At 41.1% G+C, this 18,714-nt stretch overlaps 1 protein-coding gene across 3 annotated transcripts; it reads right to left on the reverse strand.

Annotated features, from left to right (window-relative positions):
• Nucleotides 1-1,618: 1,618 nt before the first annotated feature.
• WDR89 (WD repeat domain 89) lies at nt 1,619-17,120 on the reverse strand. Of its 3 annotated transcripts, none has more exons than XM_061376123.1 (2): nt 17,025-17,120; nt 1,619-3,281 (listed from the first exon to the last, which is right to left on the reverse strand). In XM_061376123.1, exon 2 carries the CDS (start codon nt 3,248-3,250, stop codon nt 2,081-2,083), a length of 1,170 nt encoding a protein of 389 aa, XP_061232107.1. In that variant the 5' UTR covers nt 3,251-3,281; nt 17,025-17,120; the 3' UTR covers nt 1,619-2,080. The 3 variants fall into 3 exon arrangements, with proteins under 3 accessions (XP_061232107.1, XP_061232110.1, XP_061232109.1); XM_061376126.1 differs by lacking the exon at nt 17,025-17,120 and adding an exon at nt 9,050-9,072; XM_061376125.1 differs by lacking the exon at nt 17,025-17,120 and adding an exon at nt 3,636-4,187.
• Between the last annotated feature and the right edge of the window lie 1,594 nt (nt 17,121-18,714).

An 18,714-nucleotide genomic window follows, 5' to 3' on the forward strand; every position in this document is an offset into this window, starting at 1 on the left:
CTCTATGTAGCAAACAAAACTCTCTTCAAATCAAGCATTAGACAAAGCCAATGACCCTGCTCCACTGTGTGCATCAAGATACCAGAAAGACAGTGGCAGAACACCTGAAAAGCAAGTTACATGCTGTACTTGCAATGAAATAGATCTCAATAATCCTTTATTTAGTTCCCCACTCCCCAGCTACTGGTACTGAACCCCATCAGGCCCATGAGGGCTTCTGGTCCACTCACAGAATTCCACAGGAATGGGCAGTATCGAGTGACCTAGGAGAATAAATCTCAAAAAGGCACATGATCCAGGTGCACCACAGTCCTGACACAGCCCAAATGGTCTCAAAATAGCACAGAGCAATTTGAAAAGCACCAGACAAGGATGTTGGGTGGAACTTGAATTTAACAGCAGGCATTAAAAAAAAAAAGGTTGAGAAATGTGATTTTTGAAGTGCAGCTGCATTTTTAAATAACCAGCAGTAGCAAAAGCAAGGGAACCATCTCAATTATCACCAACAGACAGACCCAAAACAACCATGGATGCATAGTTGTGGCTCAAAGACACGAACAGTTTGGGAAATGTATTATGTGGAAACTTGATACTTGTGGTTGAATAGGATTTGTTTTCAGAGATGATGAGGACATCTTCAGCGCAGTTGCTACCATCTACTAGAGTTATCCTCTGTGCCTTGGAAACCTGAACTCCAGACTAATCTTCTAAAGCTGACATTGAAGCTTGTTTTCAAAAGAACGACCTCTCCAGTCTCAGATGCAAAAATAAACCCAGCCCCTCTTAACTCCTTTGCCAACTATTCCATACCATAGCAATTCTGAAACACTCTTGTGCTGTCTTCAGTTGTAGTCCACACGTGTTAATTATGGCATAGTTACCAACCACCATGCGGCTGCAATGATCCTCAGAAGGATGAAGGTATTTGCATGTGCAGAGCCACACGCAGAGATTGTGGTCTGCCAGGGAAGAAGAATAAGCATAAAGACTCGCCTGTTTCGGAAGTACAGGGCAATTTTTGCATCACGTAATAGGTATCTGATGGAATACTAAAACAGAGCTGTGCTGGGGAGATGTCTAAGCGTAAAACCTCTCTGTAGAGAGACACTTCTTAAAGGACACACACTAACCTCTAGAAGTTTTGTTACAGTCTCCTCATGTCAGCTGGCACTCTGTCCAGCTTCACAAGGCATCATTCATTTTTGGGTTTTAACATCCCCCCTTAGCATGTGGTACTGGCTTATTTTAAATCCAGGATTTGGGACTTGAAGCACCACTGCTGTAATTATACCTATCTATGTCTTTAACCAATGGAAGATCGCTGCAATCTTCCAGGTGTACCTCCCTGAGATGTACTTACCAGGAGACAATGAAGCTGCTTACAAGGTTGTTGGGTATTTTCATGGAGGAAATATGCCCTAAATAATGCCAGTTTAACAGTTCTCATACACTTAAAAATGAGATGTTTGGAATCCTATGTTCCTCTTTGGTTGAATACATTCGTATCTTTGCTATGAAACATACAGCTGTTTCTTTATGAGCCTGTTATAAACCAGTGACATGACGGTGCAAAACAGTATTGCTGTTTTACAAGAAGTAATTCCTTCAGACATAAAGATGTGACATAAAATCTTTTAATATATTGAGCAATTTCATTAAAGTTTCTGTAAAGAAAGCAAAATACTGCATGAAATACAAAAGCATTTAAAACATGCCAGGGGATTTTAGTGGGAAGGTAACAAATTATGCAAGCCACAGGCCTGTACTACACATTAAAAGTGTTGGCTGAGACATGAAACAACCACAGAAACATTTTTGTGTAAGAGATATTTTTCAAGAATTCCAGAGCAAACATGTACTCCCTTCTGATTAATATTTGCAACTTTAAAAAAATGCAAATACACAAAACAAACAAAACCCATAAAAAGGCATAAGTCATTTCTAATGACTGAAATACATCATTCCCAGGTAGAATTCAAGCACCGCAGTTCCTTCCACATAACACCTCCAAATAAAGCACTGCTTGAGAGATTAAACACCAGGAAAGCTCCACACAGCAGAGATCCCCGCCTTCAGGATGTTACCTTTTCCTGCTTTTGAGGGAGCTCTTGTGAACTCTCACTCTCTTCTGCACAGAAGACGCAATCTTCATAGACACCTTCTTTGGGAGGCCCCTTTCAGCAGCGCCGGGTTTCCATAGCAGCAGCTGTGCATCCTCTCCACCTGTCAGCAGAGACTCATCTGTCATGTTCCAGCAGAAAGAGCGAACAGGAGCAGAGTGTCCTCTGCAAAGGGTACCCATCAGGCTCAGGCCATCGGTGCTGCAGCTCATGAGGTGAATGTTTCCTCTGGATGTTCCCCCAATAAGGAAAAGTTTGTCTGCCTTTTCATGGTACAAACCACCTACCAGGTAATGTAAGCTGTCGTTTTCAGGATGGACTGCCTCTCTGACATCCACAACATGCAACAGTGTTATTGGGTCTTCAGTATCTAGCTGAGCTATGTCCCACCAACAAAATCCCTCATCATGTGTCACACAGTAGACCTGTTTATAATCTTTCCCAGACCAGCCAATAAAACTTACTGATGATTCTGAATTGCAAGTTGATATCAAAGCATCATCTTCATTATCCTTGTTAATGTCAAACACATTAACTAACCCATCGGTTGACCCAGAGACTACCAAATTGGGTTTGATAGGATGAAAGCAAATCCTAGTGATATCATCATTGTGACTTTCAGAGTAGACTCCCAAGGGTTCTTTACCTGTGCTGGCGCAGTTAGCAACGCCTCTTGCATCCCAAAACACCAGAAATGTGTCCTTTTCGACTTTTTCTGTTCCAGCACAAAGTATGGTATCACTGCAGTTGACATCAAAACTGATGAGAACGTTGGAAGGATAGCCATGGAATACCTGCACAGCTTTCTGAGTTGATAAACGAATATCCCAACACTTCACTGTACCATCACTGCATGCTGAAAACACTGTGCTGTCACATGTGTGTGCAAATCGGACTCCATTGAGTATCCCAGGATGGTTACTGTATGCTCGCAGGAAGCTTAATGTTTCCCTGTTATAGACCCTGATTGACTTATTGGAACATGAAACTGCCACAAAGCGACTGCTTTCGGATTGAGCTGGTTTGGAAACATCTATATCCAGCAAGTAAGCAGGCTCCTCAAGTTGCATAGAACGTTTTGCTATGCTTAGACTAGCAAGCTGCTCCTCAATCTTCTCCACTGCTGTCATCTCAAATGCTGTTCCTAATGTTGTCAGAAACCTGTGATAAATACAAACCAAGGTGAGTTTTAATTATAGCATTCTTAAGTAACACTAGCTTTAAAAATGTGTAAAAAAGCATCCTGCACAGAAATGATGTGTGAAGTCAAAACTTAATTATCCCGATGTCCTACACACTACCACTTCATTTACAGAAACACAGAACTGGAAAGGGCTCCTCAAGGAGTTCAGCCTCTTGTGACTTGTAAGCATTACATCATAAGCCCCCCCCCCCCGAAAGATCCAATAGTCTGTCTGCAAATCGTGTGAAAGCCACTTTGCTAAATTTGCTTTTTTTTTTTTTATAAAGCCATGTTCTCCACGAGTGGAAAGAAAATGAGGTCATCACCATGACCTGAGGAGGTGCCCTAAGAAGCTGCTGGAGGCACAGCCCACAAATAGCTGCTTCAGTACACCTGCAGGCTTCTTGTGAGAACTTTTCTGCTGAGGGATGTGCAAAGGGTAGGTAGACAATGAGACCAAAATTACATACAACTACTGCCTGAAATGGCCAGATGAGATAAATTTTACAAGTATTTAGGTGCCCAATGACGCACATGAACCCCTGTCAGCATACCACAGACCACCTAAACAGGCTACATGACATCAGTGGAATTCACTGGACTCAAGCACCTTTGCCTTTTTCATCAATTCTCCTAAGGCCCTAAATGGTTTCTGAGCCTCCTATAAAACCACATAATGCTGGCTCTTTGTGCAACTGATAAAAATCTCCCCTTCAGAGGCAATTCTCCTCTAGCACAACTGAACCCTCCTAGAAATCCAAAAAGAAAAAAAAGAGAGTTCTCTCCTGTAACACAAAGACAAATTCAATTCTGCGATTGCAGTAAAGGCTTTCAGCAATTCAGAATCAAAAAAAATACTGAAGAACTTAAAGTTGAAAGAGATATTTGCATTCATAAACAATACATGGTTTTAGTGAGTTCACAAGCTACAATCATTTTGAAAAGGAAGCTGCAGTGGAGTACCTTAAGTAAGCACAATCATCCATGTGAACGGCTCCTGTTAAAATTAAAGGCTCAATTACATTATTCTCTTGTGTTAAACTCCCTCCCCCTGACCACTGAGGGAAGCACAGCATGTTCTAGGGGGTCAACACCCCCATGACTTCGCACTGGTACAGACTGCTATGACAAAACTGCATTCTGCTTCTTGGTTGTTTTTTTTTCTTCGAGGTGCTGCTTGTACTTTCAGGGTTTTGCTTTCCCTCCTCCCATTTGGTGCATATAAAAAATATTCACAACAGCGTATGACAAACGAGCAAATTCTTAAAAACAGCTTAAGCAGGCACACTCAATTCCCAAGTCACAAATAATCTCACTAAGCTGTTTTCTTCAGTAACATCCTGACAGCGAGGTCCTCAGGTTAATCTTCAAATCAAGGCAACCTTTCAGAGCACATCTACAAGTAATTTTTGCCATAAAACGCAGACATCCTGTGGAAACTTCTTTCCCCTCTGAGGAGAAGTTCAACATGTTTTCTGGCATTAGCCTGCACAGAACCCTACCCACAGAGCTCGCTCCTTACTTGCTTTTCTGGGTATGTCCTCAAAAGGAACAAGCTTTTACTAGAACTATTACATAAAGCAAACTGTTCTGAAAGACCTTGTGCCACACTGCTTAAGCACAAAACTATTGAACTCCCATGCAAAATAGTAATTTAAATTTAAGAAATAAAATATTTTAATATTACCTATAAGAACAACTTCTACATAATCCAATTTACTGAAGAATTGCAACGGAAGCTTCAATTTAAATAGTATCTCAAAAGCATGTGCTTGAAGGTGGAGAAAGAAGTCTTCATAAACCAGCTATCCTGTAGTACTACAGTTACTAAAAAAATGGGTTCTCTCTGTAAACTTTTTGTGAGAAAAATGTGCTTTTCCAGGCTGACCTGAATTTCAAGCTCTAAATATTCAGACTTTTAATACTCAAAAGGCCAAGTAAACTCAAACAGACATGTTCCTGACAAATGTCATCCATTTGGAAAGCAAGCTGCAGTTGTTTAAATATTACTGACTTTGATAGAGAATATTATTCAATAAGCTGTTTCTGCAACACCCATGTCAGAGCTTTTACTGCTGGGGAGAGGAAGGGAGGGAACTCTACAAGTACCTAGAAGTTGTAAAAAGCCAGAGCCTGCAAAAGCATGTTCATTCAGATTTAATAATATTTTCTGGGAAGTAAAATCAGCCCTAGATAGCTCTTATGCTTTTACCCCTGAATGACATCAGTAGAGCTATTCTGAAATACCAGAAAATGCTGTTCATGTTTCCAGACAGATGTGCAATTTATATCATCAAGAAGCTGGAGGGTACAGTTCTCAATTCAATTCCACTGCAACAACTAAGAACCCTTAAAATTGCATTTGATGGTAGCCAGGTTTTTGCTCAAAACTCAGTAAAATGTCTGCCCTAGTAAGAAAGTCTTCAGACTCCTATGAAATTGTGATTGAAGGTTATATAAACAATTCATGCTCAAACTTCAGGGTGTAGCTGCCAGCCCTTCCTCTTCAGGAGGGGAAGTCACTGTTGTATTTTGATGGGAAAATTTAAATGGCAGGAATAGGATCTGTGTTAAATTTATGAGACAAATAGGAAACAATGGTCTTCGAAACACAATAGAAGATAACTAAGCATTGGACTGCAGCCAATTACAAAGCACATAGTGCTCTGCACCACAGAAGTGAAGCACTTTTAGTTGAGCACTCCTTAACTTCAACAACACAACTGTTTTGTTTCTGCCACAAAGAGCCCTTTGAAACCTGACATACTTGGATATAGCACAACAGCCAGTTGCAATGATCAATAATGAAAAACTGCTCATGTTAAGGTGACAAACTGGCTGACATAAAGACTGGCGGGCACAGACAGCTTGCTCTTGAACTGTTCCAGTCTCAGAAGAGATCACAGAGAGCACTGGCCAAAAGCCTTTTCTTTCCCCAAGTTACCTCCTTTGCTCAGAATGTGAGGTAGTTGATTAAATTCAGGTACTTTGCTTATTCCAGCTCACAGCAGCCTGCGGTCTTAATCTAGTCTCAACACAGACAAAACCCAGGGGATAAGGTGCCAAGAAGATACTACCACTGGGATGGCATATGCATATCTGGCTGAAGGTGTCTGGCTATGGCCAGTCACTTGTGTTTGAAACAGGAGTGCAGTCCCATCCTCAGAGATCACCATTCCTTGTATGTAACAGCTGCATCTCATCTGCATTCACACCTGCACCCGGTGAGCAAGGCAAAGCCACCTTTTACAAATTAACCCAGAAACTTCTGTGTTACTGTATCTAGTCCTCTGGAGCTACATTCACCTGATCTTTTCTGTGAACTAACTTCATGCAACCCCTGCACATCTCCTTGATACCACACCAACCAGAAACAACAAGCTTCTTGAAGGACACTCAAAACTCATTACCCCTTGGGAACTCAGTGTGAATACAGTAGTCTAAAATAACCTAAAATATTTTGACCCCCAAGGGTCCTTTTAAAAAGAAAGAAGCTTGATTTTTCAGAATAGAAGGCATGAAGTGGAAAAGATGCCAAAGAGACGGGACGGGATTTTCAGATGCTTTGTTACACATTTCTCACTAGCTGAGTGTGGAAACAACCACATAGCAAGACTAGAAGCAAACAGGCAGGGGTGCCAAAGCCACCCTTTTCAATGACAGAGAAATGAGAGGTAAGCACTCACCTGCACAAACTCAACAGTCAATGTTGTCGCAGCAGATAGCACTGTGCTCTTTGTGCAGTGTTCTAAATGCTGCATTCTCAACTCAAGCCAACAGACTCATGAGTCCTCTTCAATCCAGAGGTTTAAAAAAAATAAATGAGCAATTTGTAAGTTATTTTCCTTCTCGTGTTACTGGTGTATACAATGCTGCCAGATTGCATGGCTCTCATTTCCAAAAGGGAATGTCAGCTAAACAACATACAGAAACACAAAATTACCATTCTGAAAAATACCATTGAAAATGTGGAAGAAATGGAACTTTCTCAAAGATTTAATCAGTAACATGAGAGTAACTTATGAGTAGGAGGGTAGAAACACTAATAAAAATGAAAACAACCTGTAGTTTTGGCAATCTTCTCTGCAGAGGTCAAATACCAAAAATAGCAAGGGATTTGAACAGCAGTAGATGAAATCTTGCACTGTTCTTTCCTACTATAAACAATACAAACAGACCCTCCCTTCATTTTCACTATTATTAAAAGTTCAGGAAGAAACCCGGAGCTCTGGGCAGTGGAAAGCTGTTCATGCATGCAACATTACATGTGGTTTGCATTTTAAAACAAACATGCAAAGTGCGAGGTTGGCTGAGGAGAACACATTAGTACGCTGCACTTCACTAATGCAAAATGCCCATAGAGACCTCTCCTCACTGGCACCACTTCCCAACAGAAGACGGATGAGCTGAATGATCTAAGCACTGAGGAGAGGCACAGAACACTCATCAGGCATGTGGAATTTCTGCAGGATACAAACTCCTATAGCTGATTTTGTCTTTTACCAAGACAGAGAGATAAGGTGTTCTTCCAGTATTCCCATAAAGCCATTTTAAGACAAAAAGAATAGAATTTAGTCTATCAAAAGGGAATAGAATGTGTGAGAGGCTACACTGAGGTGCATTGACAAGATGTAAACTGCCAACAGAACTATTTCATCCCTTCAAATCATTACATCTAGTTTCCAAGTGTAATGCACAACTCCACCTGATTTTACATTTGCAGAAGAGAGAAAAATATTGTATCAAGAAAGGATGAGAAAGACAAAACACTGCCACAAAGTCTATGGGAAGAGCAGAAAAAACAGGTCTATCAAATTGTCTGCCTTCAATGAAATCAATTCCTACCCTCCCACCAGTATGGACCTTGGGGATACAATCCTGTTCAGCAATGGAGATAAGTGCTGTAATGGGAGAGAGAGAACCCAGTAAATGGCTCTAAATAATCGTATTGTTTGGAGGGAAAAAAATAAGTCAGAGCTAGGAGAGAGCAAAGTTGGAAATTCACAGGTGCCCAGTGCTTTGGGGGTCAACAATTAAAAAACCAGAAAGAAACTATAACTTCCGTGTGCTCATTTTTGGGGCATAAGCAGGTGTTCATGTCAATACAGAAACAAAAATTCTTTTTGAATATTAGACCAGACATCCATGGAGAGAGAACACAAAAACAACTTTTGGATTTGACCAACTGCGGTTTTAAATGCATAAATCATAAAAGCCATGCATTAAATATTTTAATCAAAAGAAAATTTTAAACATTGGGTTTTGAATATATTTTGCATTTCTACTTTCTACTCCACACTGTGGAGGTAGGCAAGATTCAGAAAATTAAGTCATGACTTCAGGTCCAAGTTGCCACAAATTAAGGTTCAAGCTTGAGTAACCAAAAGCCCACTGGTATAAATTCATGAACCAAAGAGATGGTAAAGAGCTGCAAAGGACCCAGACAACAAGCCACCCTAAACAAACCAATGTACAATTAAAAAACTCAAATAAGCCAGAAAACACCATACAAAGCTATTAAAATGCCCAAGTTACTAATTTTGGCTTCAAATTTAATCCAAAATTATTAAAATCTGATGCCCAGATATCTAAACTACCTTCTCTTGAGCAGTTTAGGAGACCCTAACATGAAACATGGTTTCTAAATACCCTAAGAAGCGTTATTTCATCATTATTTCAAACACTTTTGAAAATTTTCATTTTTTAATCTTCTCTTTTCATCAATTTCCATTCTAATGACACAGACCTATCAACAGAGGAGCAGCAAAGTCAGTTCTGTCACGCTGATGCCATGATCAGCCGGAGTCAACTGAAACCTGTCTCGTGAGGAGGCGGTTTCCTAGTAGTGCCCTCACCAGGCAGAGGATGTTACTGCATCCAAGGTGTTGGGGTGGTCATCCAATAAAGGAGACTGCAAAGTAGTAAGAGGATAAGAGATGCTCTATTTTACTCTCGTGGCAAATCTCAGATCAAGCTGACAGAAGCTGCAGCAGAAGCAATCCTATTTTATAAAGGCAGATCTGAAAGAGTCCCAGGCAAAGGTTCAATTACAGAAAGAGACACTGTAATCAGGACATTTTTTTTCTACATTCTATATATTCTCATTTATTTTTGTAAGGAATGCTGTATTTAAAAACCCTCTGCAAAAGCTCATCTATGTCTAAATCGCACACTCACAGCCTCTGAACAGGTAAACAACAAACTGCATCCTCAGGCAGATTCTAGAAAACAGACAGGAGCTGCCCGGAAAATTGGCTGAGCACTGGGCCTTGGCTTTTGCACTGTGGCAAGTCTCCGAGATGGGGGTCAAATATGAGGTTTGTGCCTACTGCTCCCCCTTCTCTACTCTCCTCACAGGCACAGACAATGCCTAACCTTAAACAACATATGGGGTGAAGCACCCAGATCACCCTCTAAAAGAAGGGTAAGCATCTTCCAGATAAGGCATGGCCAGTTCTATGACACAGCTTCTTTCTTCAGCAGCCACCTCCTCCTGTGAAGGGACCCAGGATACTGGCTAACACCCCCACGAGGAACGGAAGGTACATGATGTGCACAGCCAACCACTCTGGAAGACTTCACTGTCCAAGTGCTGTGCAAACATCAATGCTCCCAACTCCAGCAGATGCTAGGTAACTCACAGCTTCAGGACACAGCAGCACCTCTGTTGTCCTGGTGCGTGCCTGTAATGTAACCATGGCTATTTAGCCAGCCCGCTGCAAAACATGAAGAGAATCCAAGTCTCAGCTTCTTCATTTGTGCTTATCTCATCAGACCACAGTGACCACAGAAAAGTCACTTCCCTTCTCTTGTGAGCACCTCCCACCATAGACACCATATTGACATTACTTTTTGTAACCACAAACAGGAGACAAGATAGAGAACTAATCAGTCTCCTAATTATGTACAAGCAGCAACTGCTGGAAAGCGTATGTACAGGGTACAATGTTATACTGCATGTAGTAGTAAGTTTGTCTCCATTCACATTTCCACAATACAGCAGCTAAGAGAAGGTTCAGACCTTTCTCTGAACTATGCCTCATACACCTCCACACTAACAGCATTTTCTGTTAAAAGGTCAAACAGCTTGACGTTTGACTTGGCACTAGAGCTATCCATCAACATGGCCACGTCACAGATAAAGAAAAGAGAAATAAAGCTATTAATCCGAGTCCATTTGAACAACAGCCTGGCCTACAAACGCTTACTACTCCTTATTCTGACAGAACAGCTTACTGAGTAATTCCCAGCAAGGTGCAGTGTTCATTCGATCACTGAAACAAAGACAATACATGCCTAACTGGTCATACTTGTGTACACAAACACTAGTAAAGTACAGTCAGTTGCAAACTTCTGAAAGTAAAAGCTTTGCTCTGAACATCTATCTACACTACAAGATAAAATGCAGAAGTCTGGGTAGCACTGCAATGCGCTTGCAAATTCCGCAATCAAAAAGCGCTTTGATGCCCTTTCAAGTTTGGGATTACAAAAAAAGACCCCAAGAGCAATGAGTTTCAGAGCCATTTTAAGATGAACAAAACCACCACTGAATAGGCAACCCCAGTGATCCACTCTACAGAGAAAGGTGAAAGGAAAAAACTGCTTATGCAGCTGCATGAATAATACAGTGACTCTGTAATAACACCATTTATTTCCTCCAATGTAGACACCGCTTCTTGGTACCAACACACTCATATTCAACTAACTGGAAATAACTAAGAAGATTCTTCCCAAATGTCAATAAGTTTTGTTGAAATTCTTCCAAAGAATTTGTTTCTACACCACAGGAAGCCTGGGAAATTTCAGCCTAAATTTAGCAGCAACCATAATAAAAGGATATAAAGAAACCCAGCTACAGCAGGAAAAATAGCTCCTACTACCACACATGGGTGCCAAAATACCTATAATGAGATAAAATGTTTTGTTTACCAGAATACTTTAGAAATTCTTTCACAACAGTAATTTAGCTTAAGTACATTTTGTTACCAGAGCTCATTCTTCAAAACATAAGACTATTATGTTTTCAAGACTCTTTTCTTAAAAACTCAAGCTTAAATCATCTGCTGCAGTTCTCATCTTCACTAGGGATGGTGCTGGTGATCTGATAAGAAGATATTCTTATACATGTGCAGCACCCGGATTTTTCAAGCACAGTATTTGTGTGCTTGGCAACTGTTAACACTACTACAGCATTACTGCATAAGCCCATTCTCTGCAATTCCAGATGTATTCCACAGGTACAAACACCTGCCAAGCCTAAGGAGAGGAAACAGATTCTCCTCAGTTTCCTCATTTGCTTCCCCAGGAACATGCAGACCACTAAGGTATCTCTGCCAGTCACATCCTACAATATCCTTTTTATATATGTTGTACCCTGTTTGATTTTTGGTTTCAGCAGTTGCTGCCTGTATATAACTGGGAAACTGATGAGTTCTGTATCTTCTCCTATGCTTGTGATTACACATATATGTATATATGTATTTAGCCAATCCAGAACATCACCACATCAGGGTAGTTTGTCAGAACCTCTCCAGTATCAAAGCAACAGGAGAAGCTGGAGAATTTTGTGTGCCTACGGCAGTTAACAGACTATCAATTTCCAAAACATGCTCTTAGTGCATAGCCTAACAGTTGGAGGCTCTGCTGAATCCTTATGATGTCCTAAGCTCAATTTCCAATACTTTGGAGGCAATAAAAGGAAAATATGTCATCTGAGCGAAAACAGCAGCATGGGAAGGCTGAAATAAAGGGGTTTAGAGCTATGTTGACTCTATGCTGCTCGAAAGAATGTACTTTTCAGTCTCCACAAAAGGTGCCAAGGCATCATGTATGTGCACAGTGTACCCATGCAAGGCACTGTCTTCAGCTCTTTGTTTTCAGGAGCCTTTAGGCAGTGTTTACACTTGAGCCATACAGATTCTGGTATATCTTCACCAATGCCATGCACAGATTAAAAAAAAAATACTCATTTTTCCCTTTCTGTAACATCCAAGTGCACAGTCATTTTCCACTACACTGCACGGGAAGTTCACATTCAACTGGTTTTTCACAATGAGAACTAGGACACAGTTGTAAGAAATAGAATCATGAAAGGGAAGGACAAAAGAGCAAGTGTGTAGATACTGATACTCTACCACTACTGTATGCAGCAACAAAGCCAACCCCTGCTGGCAAAGGACAACAAAAACTATATGCTTTCATTAGTACCCACAAACCCCTAAGACACGGGTGGGGAATTTATTTTTCTGAGATCCACAATGACTTTTCCAATCTCTTCAGCAGATGGCAGTGCCCAAAACAAGGCAAGGTTCAAAAACAAAGTCAAGAGCTTTATGCATTTTAATAACCCTGCTCTCAAGCCATGATGGTTCTCAATGCTTTAATCAATCTGTATTTTGCAGGGTCATAGCAGGTTCCCAGCAGGGCTCTTTGCTGAAGCCAACCTCTTGACAAGTGAACCATAATCAAGTGCAGAGGAGGACGGGTCAGATGACTGAGGTAATGGACTGTTTATTTTACAAGAAGTAGCTGGGATTCTTTGCCTTGTATAGCTTGGCAAAGACAGAGACTGAGAGGGGATATGATTGCTATCTTCAAAACATCAAAGGCATAAATGCTGATGAGGGAGGGGAGCCACTCAAGAACAATACTGGCACAACAGTTTAAGAGTATAAACTGACCATAAATAAAAATTAGAGCAGAAATTATAAAGTTTATCTTTCAAAGCAGTTTCCAATTGTAACAGTGGAGGAAAAAAACCTTGACTATCTTCATCTACTTTTATAAGCTTGTCAACCTGGCACCCACAACTGCCCTTGCACAGCAAAGAACACAAATAGGAAGGCAGACTGAAAAACAAGTAGCTGTGAGATAAGCTGGCTCATCATTTCTTCCTGAAAGATACCACATCACCAGACAGACAACAGCAAGACACAACATTTGCTCACTGCATAGTTTCAGAAGCAGCATAAGACAGTAGTAAGAAGGGGTTATGTACGTGCACAAGGAGGATGCAGCTTCCAGATTATAATGGCTTCCCCTCTCCATGCCCTTGAAGTTGTCGGGATAAAAGCTGAAGGATTTGCATGGTGCTCCTCCAAACAGCTACAGCTTTTTACAAAGGCTGTTGCATGGAAAATTCAATGCCTGCGTCTCAAGCTTGACTATTTATCAGGTTGGAAAGGACCTCAAGGATCATCTGGTCCAACATTTCAAGTCACTCCTGCAGTGCCTGCACCTCTCCGAGCAACACAAACGTGCCATCAGCGTGGCAGAGGACACATGCACCGTCAGTCCCTCGGAGAGCAGGTGGTGACATGTGTGCCTGACGGACAGCAGCTGTCATTGCGCACCCAGCCCACTTGATGGCACTAACGACCACCGCTCCCAAAGAGCTCGCTCACTCCTTCTAGGAGCTGCAGCCTCAGATCTAGACCCCACAATTCAAAGAGAGAACACTTACTCTCTTTATTTCGTCTATATATTCATCCGCTAATTTTCATCGGTTCTTATAAGCTAATTGTCGTCTTAACAGAGTGGCATTCAAGGAAGGAAAATCTTCATTTACAGTGCAAGGCACAGGAAATCAGAGTGAAGTACTGTAAAGGATGTTGTTAAAGGTAGCAGCATTTTCTATTTCCTTTGAAAAGCCTCAGTTCCTCAAATCCGACTATTAATCACAGATCATAGCCTTTACTTAGAACTGTATAGCACCAAAACCTGGAAAATAAAACAAAAAAAACCCCAAATTTAACTACATTGCAACTTTTTCTCGTGATCTGTCAGAGAAACCACACACTTCTTTAAAGTCTCATTTTTGTGAATTCAATTCAGAGCTTTTGATCTTTTAGACTTCATGAGGATGCAAGATGTTACTCTCACATTTCCATGCAATGCGCACAGAAGCACACAGCAACAACTGACTGGTGTGTCGGTGTTTGCTCCTGAAGCATCCAGGAAGCATAAAGTCCAAAAATGATCATCACCAAATTTTCTGAGAGAAGTGGCAAGAGGGGAGATGACACTAAACCAAATCCAACAACTAAAAACCCCTTCCTGTCTCACTGTTACACCTCATGTCTGGCTGCTATGAACATTCCTCAACCAATAACATTCAATACACATTCGTGGTAGTAGCTACCCAAGACATTAAACCACTAGAATTAATTTTTCCTTACATGTTTCTCCCCATTTCAAAACCAGGCCATGTATCTCCTTAAATACATTGACGGATACTGAGTGAACTAAAATCAACTTCATTTACCTCATGAAAAATCCTCCATGAACCATACACAAAACCCAAGTACGTCAAGTTTGCTAGTAAGAGGTGTATGTTTCTAAACAAGAATTCTTGCTTTCACAGCCATCTGCTTGTTCCTTCTGATTCCACAAAGGAAAAATAATAATTCCAGCTCTTACAGTTATTCCCATGGCAACAAACACTGAGAAATGCTTATTACAAAAAGATTATTGAGGAGTGACTAATAGCTGAAGCTTCCTAGTCCAGGTCCTGCCAGCAAATAGCTCCATCTAGCAAGGAGTTTGCCAATTTTAGTTAAATCCCAGGCCATCTTGTCACCAACATAACTGCTTCCCAATTGTACAGCACTTTTACATCTTTTTAAGAAGAAGCTGAGCAATGTTTTTGCCTTGAAATAATAAGCACAGGGAGAAAAAGAAAGATCACAGGAGTCACGGCTGGCTGCAGAGAGAGTTGCAAGTGAAAAGCTGCTCATCAACTAAAAAAAGCAAAGAAAAAAGAGGAAGATTCTGATGAAGAAAAAAAAAACTTGCAAGAAAGATGATTAACAACACAGGAAAAAAAAGTTATTTTACTTTAAAGCTATTTTTTTTAAATTAGTTAGTTTAATCCAGCATAGGAACTGTGAGTAGTTTAATACATCTGCTTTTTCACAGATAAGATTCAGTTGCTATATTAAACAAAGGATTTCCAGAACCCTTTAGGTTTGATTTTTCATTCAACTTTCATTTAGGTATGAAACTACAGAATTAGAAAAGGATAGCAAGTGCCCTTATAAAGCCACAGTGAGGTCTTAGATAAAAGAAATCTCAAAGAGTAAAACAACAGCGACTAAGAGGTTTTAAAATACTTAAATTCCTCTCTGTTGCAACTTTCAGTCTGAAAGTAAACATTAAGGTCACCTCAAAATAATTTCAGCAATACAATTAAGGCAAATAAAAAATAATAACAACAACCTAAGTATTAATCTGTAAGAAGTGCCTTTGGATTAATCTGAAAGGGGAGATAAATTTATGTAAAGTCTGTAAAGGATATAAGCAACAGTACAGATGGTTTATCTTGCAAAGGAGCTCGGACTAGATAATGCAGTAGTCCTCCTGCACCTTACATAATGAACAGAATAAAAACATATCAGACTGAACAGTTTTTAAGAAAATATTAATGTGAACTCATTCCAATGCACAGCTGCACCTACTGCCGCTACTTACAAAATATCTGGATTGTTGAAAACACTCAAGTATCCTGTAAGGCCTAGAAACAGGACAGAAAACACATCCTGTGCTGAGACCTTCAGAACAGCCTAAGGAAATTATTCACTATTTGTCCTGCAACTTGAGCATGACTTTTTCAGTGCCTTAGACTGGCTTTACTTTCTTCTTCCAGTGAGCTGTCCATTCCCATCTTCTGTTTTGTTCTCAAATACTTAGGTGAAACTTGCATCAAAGTATCAGCAAAGGCAAAAATACATCATTGAAACAACTCATCCAAACTATCAAAATTTAATCTGAAGGCAACATTTCCCTGACTTAATCTGAAGGCAGTTTGGGTTGGAAGGTACCTTAAAATTCACCTAGTTCCAAATCCCTGCACAGGCAGGGACATCTTCCATTAGACCAGGTTTCTCCAAGCCCTGTCCAGCCTGGCCTTGAACACTTGAACTTTTTTCCAGCATCTCATCTAAATATATGCTCTTTCAAGTTAAAGCCATTTCCCCTTGTCCTATTCCTACATGTCCCTCTCCAGATTTCTTGTAGGCCCCTGGAAAAGAGCCTGGGTGTCTGTTCTCAGGAAGCTAATATAACACACTCTGGTCAGTCATGATGACCATCAAGTTCCTCCATGTGTATTTAACTCAAAAACATGAAAAAGTTTGTTTTCACTTTTCCCCAGCAGAGTAAAACAGCAAAACAAAAAAAAAAAACACAAATCAAACCTTTTATTTCTCGTTCTGACTTTTCCCAGATTTTCTGGTTTTATTTTAAAACTATTTTTGTTTTAAAACTATTTTTGCTTAAACCAGTTAAAACTATTCTTGTTAAAACTCTTTCTGTTTAGAAACAATTTTTGTTAAAACTAGTTTTAAGACTGTTTTTGTTTTAAAACTACTACTATTGTTAAAAAAAGATCCCATCTTCACAACACCTACACTGGTACTTACCAGCATAACTGCTTACTAAACATACATTATCCACCAATACAGGTTCTAACTCTAACCCTGGCAGCCCGTAAGTGGCCAGTCAAAATTCTCATCAGATGTGCCTATCCAAATTAATAAATACACTGACACAATCCTCATGGCAGGCTCAATCCTCGATTCTCTCCCAGACACAGCATCAAAGCTAGGAAGGGTGATGAGGCCAGTGCCAAACCTCCACCTGCTCTGTCCCTGTCCAGCGCGCTTTGAGAGCGCTGTTACTGTTTTTAAGCCTCCAGGCATCAGTGAGTAACAGGATAACCTCACAGCGTAAGTTGAGTGCTTTTATTCAAGCTTTAGCAGCAACACAGTCAGCATCACAATCAGGCAAGCACGAGACGCCACAGTTTAGCCGAACAGAAAAACACCGGTGAAGCACTGAAACGCCAGGAACGCCCCTTTTCCGCTCCCCACCTTACAGGGCACGACGTACGCCAAGAGATGTCCAGCCTTGTGCACCCCAGACACCTGTGGGCACTTGCTCTCCCACCCAAACCACCCTCCACCGGCAACCCTTATCCTCCCCTGCCCAAAAAGTACCAAACCCACAGGAATCAGCGCCCCCCACACTTAACAAAGGCTCCCACCTCACCCAGCTCCCGCCAGAGTCGATCCTCCTAAGAAGCACACTCCCCTTGCCTTCCTCACAGCAAACACTGCCTTGCCCCCGGCAGCCCTTTCCCCTCCCTCCCCCGAGAGCCCCCCAACGCGGACCTACCCCTCCACATTCTTCGCCCCCGGAAGCTCCGCTCCACGCAGCCGGCTGCCGCGTGCGCGCCGCCCCGCCCACTGCTGGCCCCGCCCCCAGAACCTTCCGCCACCATCCCATTGGCTGTTCCTGTAGCTTCGCCAGCAGCCATCTTCCCTCTTCGGCAGAGGGAGAGGAAGTGACGTCACAAAGCGGATTGGTGCAGCAGGCGGAAGGGGCAGTGCAACCTCTCCATCTCCAGCACCGCATTGGCTGCTGGCCGTGGCGGGGGCGGTGCCATTGTGGGCCCGTCCAAGGGAGGAAGGTGTGTGGTGAGCTGTGCTGGTGCCGGGGGGAGCTGCCCTCCTCCAGCATGGCAGGGATGTTTTCTGGGAGGAACCCAAACAAAAAGAGGGGGCGGGAGAGCCGCTGAGGTTTGCTTTTCCTGTCATTGCCCCGGGCCCTTCTTTTTACCAACTAAAGTTCAAAACAGTATTTTCCCCCCCTGTTTTTTTTACTTACAGTTTAAGAGGCTAGCACACACAGGTTATTAGAAAAAGGACAACGTACTTCACACTCGATTCTTCTTTTTATTTAATGCTGCTCAAAGTGTTGGGATTCAAAATCTCTCATTCTACTTTTAATTCCCTGTGCAGCACTCAAGTTTGGCTCCAGCTGCAGAGTACTGCATTAGTCCATGGTCTTGGATGTTAATGAATAGACAAATCTGTACTTTTATTTTTGTACCAGTTAAAATCAGATTTGTAGTCTTTTCTGATTAGTGCTGTAGTTGTTGTAATAATACCAGTATCATAAATATGCTATTTCAAGATATATGTTTAAACAAGTTTCCACTGCCATTTTTAAAATTAAACATTTGAGCTGACTATTTTTCTAACAAGATTAAAAAAAAAAAGCTTTATCTAAACCCGGTAATGTGATCAAATCACATGTATAATAATGACAGAACATTATTAAAAAAAAAAAAAAAGAGTTGTACCTCAGTTTAACGTCCTTAAGTGTGATATGTCATGAAAGCAGAAAGTTCATCAAAAGATACTTCAAAGTACTGACAGTTGCAGTTGCCTGCCACTAGTAGCGTGCAAATTTGTAATGAGAAGTCATGCTCCAGTGTAACTACTGTTATTACTGCAGCTATTTATGTACCTCTGGCACAATAATCTTTCTATGAATAGAGAATTTTCTGTCATCACTGCAACACCATGAGATCACCAGCTTGGCTTGTATTTTACAGATGGCTTGATGATT

This window comes from Neopsephotus bourkii, unplaced genomic scaffold, assembly GCF_033783945.1.
Source record: "Neopsephotus bourkii isolate Nb327-2 ecotype Australia unplaced genomic scaffold, CSIRO-AGI_Nbou_v1 NB_1707, whole genome shotgun sequence".
Taxonomy (NCBI): Eukaryota; Metazoa; Chordata; class Aves; order Psittaciformes; family Psittacidae; genus Neopsephotus; species Neopsephotus bourkii.

Coding starts and splice junctions, on each gene's coding strand:
- WDR89 (XM_061376123.1), bottom strand. CDS start 3,250: ATGACAGCAGTGGAGAAGATTGAGGAGCAGCTTGCTAGTCTAAGCATA.